The sequence below is a fragment of the Trichomonas vaginalis genome, chromosome I (assembly GCF_026262505.1).
Source record: "Trichomonas vaginalis G3 chromosome I, whole genome shotgun sequence".
Lineage (NCBI taxonomy): Eukaryota > Parabasalia > Trichomonadida > Trichomonadidae > Trichomonas > Trichomonas vaginalis.
Window position 1 is genome coordinate 7,404,667 of NC_067203.1, and position 13,273 is coordinate 7,417,939.

The 13,273-nt window shown below is 33.7% G+C and overlaps 5 protein-coding genes and 2 pseudogenes across 7 annotated transcripts, besides 1 other annotated feature; 1 reads left to right on the forward strand and 6 right to left on the reverse strand.

The window, feature by feature from the left end:
* Positions 1-283: 283 nt before the first annotated feature.
* TVAGG3_0946100 (ubiquitinyl hydrolase protein) lies at positions 284-3,198 on the forward strand (the record flags this gene model as incomplete). Its single annotated transcript, XM_001315665.1, has 1 exon — positions 286-3,168. The coding sequence occupies one exon, from the start codon at positions 286-288 to the stop codon at positions 3,166-3,168; it is 2,883 nt and encodes a 960-aa protein (XP_001315700.1).
* A 569-nt stretch (positions 3,199-3,767) lies between these two features.
* On the reverse strand, positions 3,768-6,173 carry TVAGG3_0946110 (regulation of response to stimulus; the record flags this gene model as incomplete). Its single annotated transcript, XM_001315666.1, has 1 exon — positions 3,768-6,173. The coding sequence occupies one exon, from the start codon at positions 6,171-6,173 to the stop codon at positions 3,768-3,770; it is 2,406 nt and encodes an 801-aa protein (XP_001315701.1).
* A 1,908-nt stretch (positions 6,174-8,081) lies between these two features.
* TVAGG3_0946120 lies at positions 8,082-8,874 on the reverse strand (annotated as a pseudogene). The gene has a single exon. A coding segment is annotated over exon 1 (793 nt).
* A 389-nt stretch (positions 8,875-9,263) lies between these two features.
* On the reverse strand, positions 9,264-9,584 carry TVAGG3_0946130 (uncharacterized protein; the record flags this gene model as incomplete). The annotated part of the gene is made up of 1 exon (XM_001301960.2): positions 9,264-9,584. One exon carries the CDS (start codon positions 9,582-9,584, stop codon positions 9,264-9,266), a length of 321 nt encoding a protein of 106 aa, XP_001301961.2.
* Positions 9,585-9,748: 164 nt separating this feature from the next.
* TVAGG3_0946140 (uncharacterized protein) lies at positions 9,749-9,985 on the reverse strand (the record flags this gene model as incomplete). The annotated part of the gene is made up of 1 exon (XM_051253110.1): positions 9,749-9,985. The coding sequence occupies one exon, from the start codon at positions 9,983-9,985 to the stop codon at positions 9,749-9,751; it is 237 nt and encodes a 78-aa protein (XP_051078684.1).
* Positions 9,986-10,873: 888 nt separating this feature from the next.
* TVAGG3_0946150 (uncharacterized protein) lies at positions 10,874-11,140 on the reverse strand (the record flags this gene model as incomplete). Its single annotated transcript, XM_051253111.1, has 1 exon — positions 10,874-11,140. One exon carries the CDS (start codon positions 11,138-11,140, stop codon positions 10,874-10,876), a length of 267 nt encoding a protein of 88 aa, XP_051078685.1.
* A 38-nt stretch (positions 11,141-11,178) lies between these two features.
* Positions 11,179-13,273: part of a mobile genetic element that runs on past the window's edge.
* On the reverse strand, positions 12,387-13,216 carry TVAGG3_0946170 (annotated as a pseudogene). The gene has a single exon. A coding segment is annotated over exon 1 (830 nt).

The following is a 13,273-nucleotide window of genomic DNA, read 5'->3' on the forward strand; positions in this document are numbered from 1 at the left end:
AAAACTCTATTCTTAATAACTATTATTATTTTATATATATATACATTTATACATATCATGTAAGTACATATATCTATTAAAATTTGCAATACTACAAATATTCACAGAAAATGAAATCTTTTTCTTTCAATTTTCTTTAATTCGACTTGATTTATGCGGTGCTAACATCAATCTTAAAAATTATAATTACAATCTAATAACTGATGTCTATAGATCCATGTTTAAAGATTTTGGTTTTTGATCAACTTTACAATTTTGACATGTAAAGTTAAATTTTTATAAAAAATGTTTGGAGAGTTAATTCTTAATGATCCATTTCATGGACCATCAAGAGTTGCAGATTCAGGCTTTGTTAATATGGGTGATATAGAAGCAAGGCTTTATTTGAATCTCCCTCTGAGATTAAATCAAAATCCAATCAATTTCACAGTAGAAATCAAAGCAAAAGGAAACACAGGACAATACAATACAATTCAGAAAGTATATCTCGTCGAAAATTCATCCAAAACAGAAATTTATAATAAAAAAGGTGATATTTCACTGGATAAGAATGGAAACGGCAAAAGATCACTTAGTACTAGCAATTTAATCAAGAAAATCAGTAAAAAACAGCAAGTTGTTTTCAATTTTGAAGTTATTCCTTCTCAAAAAACGGCAAGCTCTACAGTCGGACAACAAAAGGCAGAAAACGCTGTAAAAGTTGTTCCTCTTGAGCGTCCTGCTGCAAAACCAGTATATATTTATACTCCTCCACCAACTCCAGTAAATACTCGCGAAGCAGTTGGTTTTATTGGCCTAATAAACCAAGGATCCACTTGTTATATGAATTCCTCACTACAATCACTATTTACAAACCCTGCAATTCGTAATTTAATTTATAATATTCCTATTACTTCAAAGACGCCGATTGAGCAAGAAAACGATCCTGTATTAAATCTACAAATACTTTTCTACAAGCTCCAATACGAAAACGAAGCTTTATCTACAAATTTGTTGACAAAATCTTTTGGTTGGAATGATGAAGTTTATATTCAACATGATGCAGCAGAATTTCTTAATGTCTTGTTAAATACTGTTTCTCAGAAGATTAAATCAATTCCTCAATTATTACAAAATTTTAATGTTTTACTTACGACGATCTACTACAATATGGCTGCTCCCGTCAATACAGAGGACTGGTCAATGCTTGGGAAGAAGGAAGACACAAGAATGTTGAATGTTCCAATAATAAATTCTTCAAATGTCCAAAACGCCATCAAAAGACTGGGAAATCCATCAGATATTGATGACCAGATAACAATTAATGGTGTTAGAACATACGCTAAGATGAAAACCATTATAGAAAAGCTTCCTGTCGTATTAACCATCCAATTACTCAGACTTTCATATGCAAAAGGTCTTGATGGAAGTTTCAATAGAATTAAACTAACTGATAGGGTCGAATACACTAATTCTTTAATCGTTGAAAGCACATACGATGGTGAAGTAAAATATAATCTCCATGCTGTCATCTGCCATACAGGATCAGCAACAGGAGGCCATTACTATTCGTTTATCAAGCCTACTTCCGAAGAAAAATGGCTTTGGTTCAATGATACAAGTGTATCAGTTGCATCTAACGCTGATGTCTACGATAAGAACTTTGATGGAGGCGCGTACATCCTTATGTATGTCATGGCCGATGAAGAAGAGAGGTTATTTAAAGATCCGGCGCTTCCATCAAATCAAATCACGGAATTCTTCAATACATCGACCAACATGACTGAAATAACAGTCATTACAGACTCAGGAGTCATTGAGAACACGAAAGAAGGAAAAACAGGAATAAGATATCCCTCAAAAGAAACAAAAATATCAATTAGCCGCATGAAAACAATTGAAGATGTATGTATACAAGCAGGTATCAACTATCCACATACTATTTTCTCAATGGATGGCTTCCAAAGACCAAATTCGATTCTTGATCCAACAAAACCAATCGCGGAATCACTTGGCAACGACAAAACCATATTTGTATGCCATGATAACATCAGTTCTCGTGGAATCATCTTCCTAAAGACATTCGATCCCTCATCTTTGAAGTTAACTTTCGTTGGAATCATTCCTATCAACGAAGAATCAACAATTCTCAGTGCAACGGAATCGGTAACGCATGGATTACAAGAGGGCTTCGAGTTCTTCGTTGAAGGAATCGATTCTGCCGAGAAAATCGATCCAATTACGAAAATCTTCGGAAATAATAACGACTTAGTTGGTTCAATCATCGTTATTCAGCCGAAAACAGGTGCTAAACTAACAATAGAAGACAGCATCATCAACTATCTCTCGATAAATGATGCTCAAAACGACGGATTATATTCGACATTTTTAGAAATGAAGAAATTCATCAAAGTTGATTTATTCGGAATAGAAAACACTAAAGAACCAATTATCTCTGTTCGAATGCCCTCGAATCTCCCAATTTCCGAGTTCAAAAACATCACTTCATCTTTGACTGGAATTTCTTCTGTTGATTGTCAATTATTTAGACTTCGGTCAGGTACTTCTTTCATGAGACATGTGAGTGAAGGAAATATAGCGTTGAATCCAGCAGGAGACAGTTTTGTTGTCGTTGAATACAGAAGACAAAGTGAAGACGAAAAAATAATCGTTTGTGAAGTGAACGATTCCCCTCAAAACAGAAGATTTTTGGTCAGTTCACTTCCTAACTGGACATTGCAAGATTCATTGAGAGGTACATTAGAATTACAACCATTCTTTAATGCCTTTTCTGTTGATGATTCTCCATCAATGAACAAAATTGAATTTGACAAAAATTTGACACAAGAAACAAATTACATTTTCATTGATGTGAATAACCATGAATCACAGAACTACGTGAATGTTGTTGTTGAGTCTAAACACATTGGAGAACCATTGTTCTTTACAATAGACATTGACAATGAAACTAATTTTGAACAAATCAAAAATTCTGTCAAAACAAAGTTGAATGTTGATAATTCCACTTTCAACAGAATGAGAGTTTCATTTGGAAATATCGGATCAACAATTGCTATCAACACAACAAAGATTGTGCCTCTTAAAGAAGCAAATCCAAATCTATTTGTTAGAGTTTTGCCTTCGAGTTCTGTAACTTCTACAGAGAGATCTATTATTTTCTATAACTAATAAATTATTTATATATTTCTATGGTTTAATCATCCAATCAATCTTTATTTTGTCTTCATTAAGGTTCAACGTTCTGGCCATATCTAATTATAGATTCTGATTTGATATCATATTTATATACGGTTAATAATATAATTTTTGGATTTCGTTAACCAAGAAGGTCTAAAAAATCGATTCAAGATGAAGACAATGACTATAATTCTCATTTTAGCATTCAATTTTGAATAATATTGAAAATGTACCGTTTTTCCTTAATATTTACTTCTTTTTTTCATTTACAATGTTTAAGTATGCTTTCTGACCTTACAGTTTTAGATTCTATGTTTCTTTACACATCTATTCCTCTTTTGAGAGAGTGTCATAAATTATTTAGTGTAACCTAAATATAATATAATTATGAACAAAAAATACCACATTTGATTCCAACTTCACTTTACAACCATTTATAGTAAAGATACCTTTAATTTAAAACGTGTTAATAGAATTAATAATTTTATGAATAAACATTATGATAGCATATAATCTTTCTGCATATTCAGAGTTGACAAATCAAAAAAGAAGACAAATGGTTTACATAACATTCATTTTACAATATCTATTCAAAATATGCCCAATAGAGTTGGAGCGATAAATACTAAAATGGCTATAGGAGAATTAGGCGATTGTTGTAATTTGCAACTTAATGTGTCACATGAGCGAAGAGATATCTTTGGAATGCCACTAGAGACGAGAGTTTGGATGAAATCCTCTGTTTTATTCTGGAATAGAACTCCACATTTTAGACTCTTACAATTCAAAAACGCGTTATTACCAATTGAAGTTACACTTAATGGAATGCTAATATGTTTCAGACGAATACATGATTCAAATGCACGTCGGCCAATGCTTATAACACTGCTGTCGACAAAATGAACCATTTCTATATAAATGCTATTAATAAAAGCGCTATCAGCAACACTTCTGAGTCGACGGTCAAAACTTATATAGTTGTCTCTGCATGCAGGTGCATGAAGATAAACGCGACCAAAGTTTATGTCATAAATAGTACTATTTTGACAAACAAGATGGTTACTTGAAAAATCACTTATATATGATAGAGATGTACAATCTTCAACTATTTCTGGAAATATCCTAAAAAGATTGCATGTAGATGAGATATATATGCGTTCAAGAAAAGTGCATCCCCTAAAACATTGTGAATATAGTGATTCAACACTATTTGGAATTGTAATATGTCTTATGGACGTCTCTCTAAAACATTCATTCCCGATTGATATTACATTTTTGGGAATGTCAATTTCTGTGATATTGGTACATCCTTTCAATAACATAGCAGGAAGATTATCAAATGATGTTATGTTGTTTTCAAATACAATATATTTCAATCCGCTATTCATAAAACAACCAGAATTAATCATTTTAATATTATTAATCACATTAAATGTAGATAGAGAATTACATCCCTCAAACACATTTTGCCCTAAACTTATATTGCTTGAGCATTCTTCGAATGAAACATTTTTCAAAGATGTACAACCAGCAAATGCAGAATCTTGGATATTTAAAGAGGTTGTATTGGAAGTAAATTTGATACGTTCCAATGTTTTTACTTCAGAAAAAGCTTTATTTCCGACAAAAATCAAACTAGATGGAAAGGTAAACACATTAGGTAAATTAGTTTTATAAAATGCACCTCTATTGATTTCTCTTAGTTTTGGAAAAAATGGGATTGATGTCAACATTTCGCAATTAGAAAATGCACTATCTTCGATAATTTCTAATTCAGAAGTTCCATCACAAATAATTGAAACAAGCAGTTTTTTGTTGGAAAAAGCTAAAGTTTTTATTCTTTTAACCTGACTTGGAATTTTAATCGTAGTAGCTGCTGAATCTAGTAATAATGAAATTGATGAATTATCTTTGGCCATTATTAAAGTTTGATCATCAATCTTAACCAGAGCGTCATCTTTTATAGTAAAGTTGATACTTGGATCTGATGGAAATATAAAGCCCCCAACAGTTTTGAGATTTGATGGAATAATGATTGTTTTCAATGACAAACAATTTATAAAAGCACAATCATTAATAAATGTAACTTTGCTCGGAATATCAATTGATGTTAATCCAGAGTTAATAAAACAATATTGTTGAATTGTAGTTAGATTTGGAGGTAAAATAATTTGTTCGAGACTTTTAGTAGAAGCAAATGCATAAGGTCCTATGTATGTAACGCATTGAGGTATTGTAATTGATTTGCATAATGCACTGCAAAATACTCCAAGATTAATGGACATAGTTTTAGGGTTGATTTCATATTCGATGGTTGAATTTGCAGCAAAAGCAACAATTGTTGAATAATCCTTTGTATATACAGCATAGTTATCACTCACAAAATATTGATTTTTCTTATGAACACTTATTGTTCTAAGAGTGGTAACTCCTGAAAGAAACGTTCCTGCGATTGATTTAACTGACTCTGGAACTGTGAATTCAACTAAACTAGTGCCAGAAAATGCTAGATTGGATAGTGATAGAAGTTTAGATCCTTCTCTGAAAGTAATGTTTGATAATTTAGAAATATCAAGTCCATAGTCATTTATATCAATTACTGTAGTTGGGATTTCAATTGATTGAATAGATATTCCTTGAAATGCGCGATTTTTAATATATTGAAGTCCTTCTGGAAGTAGAAGCTCTATAACAGAAGAACATCCTTGAAATGCATACTCGCATATAACTGTGAGTTTTGAGCAAGCAGAGAGATCAATTTGTTGTATTTTTTTACAATTCAAAAAGGCATATTTTCCAATTTTTGTTATTTGAGGATTTGTTTCGAATCTGAATGATTCTAAGGTTTCTTTTGAGTATAAAAAGCAATAATCTTTTGGGTCATTCCCATATATTTCAATGCATCTGCTTGAAATAATGAGGTCAGGATCTGGCATATTAACACCTTTGAGAAGCGTTCCTGCGTTATAATAGAATTCATGGAGAATATCAGTCATCTACTTCATTGAAAGTGTAAATACATCAATTTTATTTTTTTAAAAAAATTGATCATATTTTTATATTTAAGGTTTTACTCCATTGTCTCTAGTTTCCTTATTGTTGGAATTGAGAAATTATGTTAGAATTTTGTTTACATTCTGTTACCAATTGAAATGAATAAATAAAAGAATCATTATATCATTCAGATTTCAATGTAAAAAAAAGTCGTTTTCAAGATAACTTGAAACAAGGAGACACAAGATAATTTGAGCTATATTTCAACTATAAGATTCTTATAAAATGAAACAATCATGAATTAAAGGAATCTATGTTATTTTAAACTAGGGATGCGACGGTTTTACGCCATGACCGTTTAAAAATAGAATAATACGCCATTTTTGGGGCCGAATGGCGGGTACGAAGTAGCCGCCATTCGGCCGAAAGACAAAACAATATAAAATTATCGCCGCCCCCCTTTTTTCCTCTTTTTTTTCTTTCTCTTTTCTCTTTTCTCTTTTTTCCCCTCTTTCTCTTTTTCACTCATTAAAAGTAGTAAGAGAAAAAAATAATATTAATTTTTAAAATTTTTATAAAAATAAAAGAAAGTATTATAAGAAATTATTTAGAGATTTATATGCAAAGTGTTAAGAATAATCTGAGGACAAGTCTGAGGATAATCTGAGAATAATCTGAGGAGTAGTCTGAGGATAATCTGAGGAGTAGTCTGAGGATAATCTGAGGAGTAGTCTGAGGATAATCTGAGGAGTAGTCTGAGGATAATCTGAGGATAATCTGAGGACTAGTCTGAGGAGTAGTCTGAGGATAATCTGAGGAGTAGTCTGAGGATAATCTGAGGAGTAGTCTGAGGATAATCTGAGGAGTAGTCTGAGGATAATCTGAGGACTAGTCTGAGGATAATCTGAGGACTAGTCTGAGGATAATCTGAGGAGTAATCTGAGGAGTAATCTGAGGATAATCTGAGGACTAGTCTGAGGAGTAGTCTGAGGATAATCTGAGGAGTAGTTCGAGGATAATCTGAGGACTAGTCTGAGGAGTAGTCTGAGGATAATCTGAGGAGTAGTTCGAGGATAATCTGAGGACTAGTCTGAGGATAATCTGAGGAGTAGTCTGAGGATAATCTGAGGAGTAGTCTGAGGATAATCTGAGGATAGACTGAGGACTAGTCTGAGGATAATCTGAGGAGTAGTTCGAGGATAATCTGAGGAGTAGTCTGAGGATAATCTGAGGAGTAATCTGAGGATAGATTGAGGATAACCTGAGGAGGATTAATCTAAGGAGGATTAATCAAAGGAGAAATACTCTAAGGTAGAGCAGTTGGATCACTACTCAACCACAATTTACTTTTAACCATTTTTTGAATTCTTATTCAAAATAAAAACGCATTTTTATATAATTCTCTTATTTATTTTAATTTGATAATATTTATTGATTATATTTCAGATCACTCAATTAAAAAAAGCCGTCTTTCTTTCAAAATTTCTGAATTATTATCCTTTCAATTTTAATGAATAAAATCATATTTATTCTTCTTTAAAACACTTCATTTCTTTAATTGTAGTGTTGCTTACTGCAACACTTAAACCAATTGTGGATTCCATTGAATGGCCTTCAATGGAATTCACAATTGGTTTAAAATTAGTTGATGCATATCCTATGTATGGTCCTAATATGGTCTGGCCAACCATATTCTAGTTGGAAATACATAGGATAGTATCACTAATCAATACAATACATAACAAAGTTAAATGCGAAAACAAAATCAAATTACAAAATCGTTCAAAATGAAGAATGAATACAAAAACACCTATGCACTGAGGCTGGCCACCTCAGTGCATTTCGAATAAACATACAAGTATATACAATTTAAAAAAAATATTTTATAATTTTTACAAAGACAAGAGCAACTATGTTTTCCAACTAGCTCCCTTCATGATCTTTAGCCTAGCGTCCATTAATTCCTTACTCATGTTTAAATTTGAACAAGTTAAGATGAGACGCTGGGCTGAGATTGTTCTTTCACAGCTTGCCTCCGCACAAGTGCAGCAAGTTATGCGGAGGCATATATTTGCGAACAATCCCCAATTTTCATCATTGATTTTAAAATTAAAATCAAAAATGTCCAAGCCACTTACAGTTCTTGATGTTTTAAAGATATGATTGTTATTGGCAATCATATCTTTAAATAGTTTAACTATATCATCAATCACATCATCACTACGTCCTCTTTTTTTGAGTTCGCTTGTGAACCAGCTAATTGCAGCATCAACCATCGGAGAATCACAGAGCTCTTCACCCTCAGTATCATCATTACTCTCATGAACTTCTTCCTGCTCATGAAGATCTTCATTGAATCTATTAAGATCCTGGGCTGGCCAATTGTGCTTCAACGAGGTGCTGGTGGTTCGGTGTTTCTTTCTGCTTCAGCGGCGGCGTCTCCCATGAAGATTTCCCTGACATCTTCTATCGGGTCTTCCTCTTTCTGCCGGTAGTGGAACATCTTCACGTAGCCGCTTGTTGGGGGAGGGAATTCTCTGCTATTGATACTGTTCCTAGCAAACATGAGGCCTTTGGGTGTAATGATGTATGCAAATGCCCAAAGGCCTCCCATTTGCGAATGAATGGTCTTCTCAAGCAAGATGTCCCTAAAGATTCTGGCGAATCTGTTGTTTTCGGCATCAAGCTCTTCCAGGCCTTCATTGCATTATAGATGCAAGGATAGACCCTGGAAAGTGGAGACTTCGGGTCTTCGAAGATCAGGACCAAGCTGGCGAAGATGACGGAACACTTATAAAGATCTTCTGTTCCGTCAGGAATGGAATGGAATAATGTCACCTTCGCCCGCTTGGTCCAGATAAAATGGAGAGGATAGATGAATGATACCCATCTTGTTTCGACATTGGATGAGTTAGTATACATATCATGGGTACGGAGTCACTGCGCGCCTCCTTACCCATTATATGTGAATTTGACACTTTACAAAACCGTTAACGTATATTTTACAACACAAACGACAACAATAACTTAACCTTAAATATTTACAAAGCCGCCAACCACTTCACCTCACTAATGTAAAAAAATAAACGTTCTCACTTACAAAAGTATTGCAACTCCTCCCATTGCTGTGCTTCATATAACAGCTCATAATCTTCTGACTCACTTTCTTCTTCATATAGGTCAAAATCACTGTCATAGTTTATACCTGTAAGTTTTGACAAAGCTAATGAAACACGTTTACCGTTTGTATCGTATGCTTGTATAAACTTTCCATTCTTCATTCCTTCATAAACGCTCAAACTAACTTTACCCTTTCTCCCTCGTATCTGATAGAATGTATTTTCACGAGGAACGAAGAACAAATTCTTGAACTCATGACCGTTGTAGTTTGTTATCTCAATAGTTTTCGTCATTTATATAAAAATAAACTTAAAAATAAAATAAAAAATAAACTTAAAAATTAATGATATCACCACCCTCACACGTATGAAAACATAGCACAAAAATAAATTTAGGTGAAGTGGTGAGATCTCACCTGTTTTTTCACCTCTTTTTTCACCCTGTTGAATTCATTGCTTTATAACTCTCTTCCTTTCTCCAACTCTTCTAACTTCTTCCTAAGTTCAGCAATGTTGTCCTCATGAAGTTTAATCTTTCTCAAAATTCCTTCTTTATCTAATGGTTGCTTTATCTTTCTAAACTGAACTCTACCATCCTTCATAGTATGAATGTAAAAACCTTCTGGAATAGTTCCTGATTTAATGTATTCTACCAAAAACTTTTGTTTCATTGCTTCAGTGATTTTATTTGTCATTTTACTCTAAGGTGAAGCTAGCACAGCGATAATGGATTTCATGACTTTTTAGTATTTCATGCAATCTTAACAGATAGCCTTACAAGTACTTCCAGTGTCCCTAGCTGTCCATCCTTTTTATATAACTCCATGACATTTATAATCTCGCGAAACTTAACAGGTAGCATAACAGATTAAAATCAGATGAGGTTTTGAACCAAAATTTCTAAGCAACGTTGTCAAGGATTTTTGAGGAACTAGGGACAGAGTGTGGCAAAGTCCAAGATTTAATTTATCTTCATCTGTTTCATCAGCTATCTCATCTAATATTCCAATATTTTATTCATAACTCGTGGCAAACTCACTAACTTTCGTTATGTTCATCTGCATGCTTCATCTGATAGAAAGTATGACTTTCATTAACTCTGTGAGATAATGAAAACTACTAGGGACAGAGAACATGGCAAAGTTCATGATTTAATTTATTCTCTCACTAACAACAAACACAAACTCCAACACTAACTCAAGTACTAAACCTCAGCACAAATGACAAACACTAACAACAAACACAAACTCCAACACTAACTCAAGTACTAACCTCAGCACAAATGACAAACACTAACAACAAACACAAACTCCAACACTAACTCAAGTACTAACCTCAGCACAAATGACAAACACTAACAACAAACACAAACTCCAACACTAACGACAAAAATAAATGTCCTCACTTCTTAACAAAGTAATATGTGCTTCTTACACCACCATAGCTCAAACGTTTCTTTTCAAACATCGATTGAAACTTATTTTGAGCCATTGGCTTTAGTCTCTTTTTCTTCAAATACGCCAAGAAATCTTCTTCACATCTTTTCACCTCATAGCCTTCTTTAAACTCCTCCTTGTTAAGTTCTATGAAATCCTTTTATCATTCTTTGTTGCAATGGCTTCTTCACGAACGACATCGTGAACTATTTCATCATTGCATTCATGTATGACCTCCTCACTGTTCTCATGAACTATTTCAATACTGTTCTCATGAACGACCTCCTTACTGTCTTTCATAAGCGTTTCAAAGTCTCCTTTACTCATTACTTCAATCTCATGCTGTTCACAGTAGTACTTAAACTCACTGTATATGTCTTTGTTGTATGTTATATTGCTTCCCATGTACTCCATGAATTTTTCAAGCACTTCCTCATAATTCACTGTTTTTCTTTCTTTCCACGACCTTCTAATACATACTTGCTTCGTAAATATAACTTCTTGCAGAACCGTCTCGCTTTCTACTTCTCTTCACAAATTCTCTCATCTTGCCACCAAATACATTTGAACTACATGCAAAGAATTCATTCTCCTTCGCAAATTCTTTATATCTTCTGTAGCACTCTGTACAATTCCATCCGGATACAAACTTTTCATAGAACTCCTCGTAAAACATTTGGTAAGGTGTTTTGTTCATTTCGATGAGTTCTTGTTTAGCCCTGGTGAATGGTATCTTCCTTACATCAAATTCACTTAAATCTTTCTTCATGAAGTACGTCAGTAAGTTTGAATAAAACTCTTCATTAAAGCTTTCAATGAGATTTGAGAAATATTCGTAATTTCCTTTGTATCTGCTGCTTACGTCAATGACAACAAATCTTCTGTCGTCTTTGTCAATCTTTACTGAGTTGAAGTTGTTAGATATCATGATGATATTACAAACATTCTCTATCTTTCTTACTGGCTGACACTTCTGATTTAAGTCCAACTGAGTCTCTGTTACTATTGACTTTAGTGCGTCGTGGTTCATGACCTTAGACGTATCGCATGAGCTTAGTTCATTGCATACGATGAGCTTCATGTTCTCAATAGCAGCATTGAATCTACCAACCACATTCTCTATTGCCGTTATATTATTGTTGGCGTACTTGCTAATGAGCTCGCATAGAACATTACTAAGTACATTCTTACCAGTTCCTTGCTTTCCTATTAACAAAAGTACTGTTCCAGTCTTTCCACAAGGATTTTGAACGATGTAGGCGAACCAGTTCAAAACATACTCATAAAGCTCTTCATCCTCATTACATATGACATCGTGAACATGTTTCAAATATCCTTCAATAATGCTTTCATCTACTTCATTCAGTACCTCATACTCATATCCTCTGAAATAGCTGTAAATGTCATCTCTTTCGTCAAAGAATCTCATGCCTGACTTCATAAGATAGTTCTTGTTCTGACCCGCTTCATAAATCATCAGTGCGTTCACATCCTTCTTCAATACGTCCTACATAAACACTCTTCATGAGCTTATTGAATTCCTTGCTATCTACTGACACAAGTGTTGTTGTGTCTCGTATTCCATCATAATCTTTCACTAGATATGTCATACGTGCTCCGTCAATAACGACAACACATCTTCTTAAGTCATTTATAACACTAGCTATGTCAATACCCTTCACTCATGTACTTATTTCTTCTCAAGTCCTTTAGTGTGAAAGTGTCTCTAAGTTCTATTTCAAGCAATTCATTTACACATCCTTTGCAATACTTCTCTATAAAATATTTCTGTCGTTCTTTACTAAGTTTCTTAACAGCTCTGAAGAACCATGTGTTTTGACTCAAACATCCTTCACAACTTCTCTCATTCATTCCTAGTTCTTTCATGTCATTATCTTCAACCTCTATGGTCTCATTGACTAAGGTCAAAGGGTTCTTAGTCATTGCTGGTCTTATCTGAAACAATGTTTGTGCAACAGGTTTAACTAGTTCAGCAACGTCCTTCCTTAATATGAATAGCTGTTTCCACTCATCTTTGCTAACAGTTCTTTCATAACCACTGACAGTAATGATTTCATTTGCTGACCTTAGACACTTATGTTCTATCATTTGTATTGCTTTTGTGTAAGGCTTTCGTGAGCATAGGTTGTATATGTCATTCCTGCAATGTTCATTCATGCCAATAGTACTAAATCCTTTCTTTGCTGTTGAGTGCATAATATCCATTAGTTCCTGTGTTCGTATTGCTGTCTCATAAAATACAACAAGACCTTTGTCATCTATGACGTACTTACCGAAAACATTGCTTATATTCTTTAACCATGAAATAACATCCTCATTCATGCTGTCAAACATGAAGTAAGGTCTTACATACTCTTCACTTATAAGATACTCCACAAAGTACTTGTTAAGCTCTATGTCCTCGTGAGCGATTTCATTAGGTTTGATATTAGTTCCTTTTGTCATTGCTGTCATGTACTTCACTCTCATAGTTCCTTTCAATAGCGTAAAAATACTTCATTGTTTCATAACTGCTCTAAATTCTGT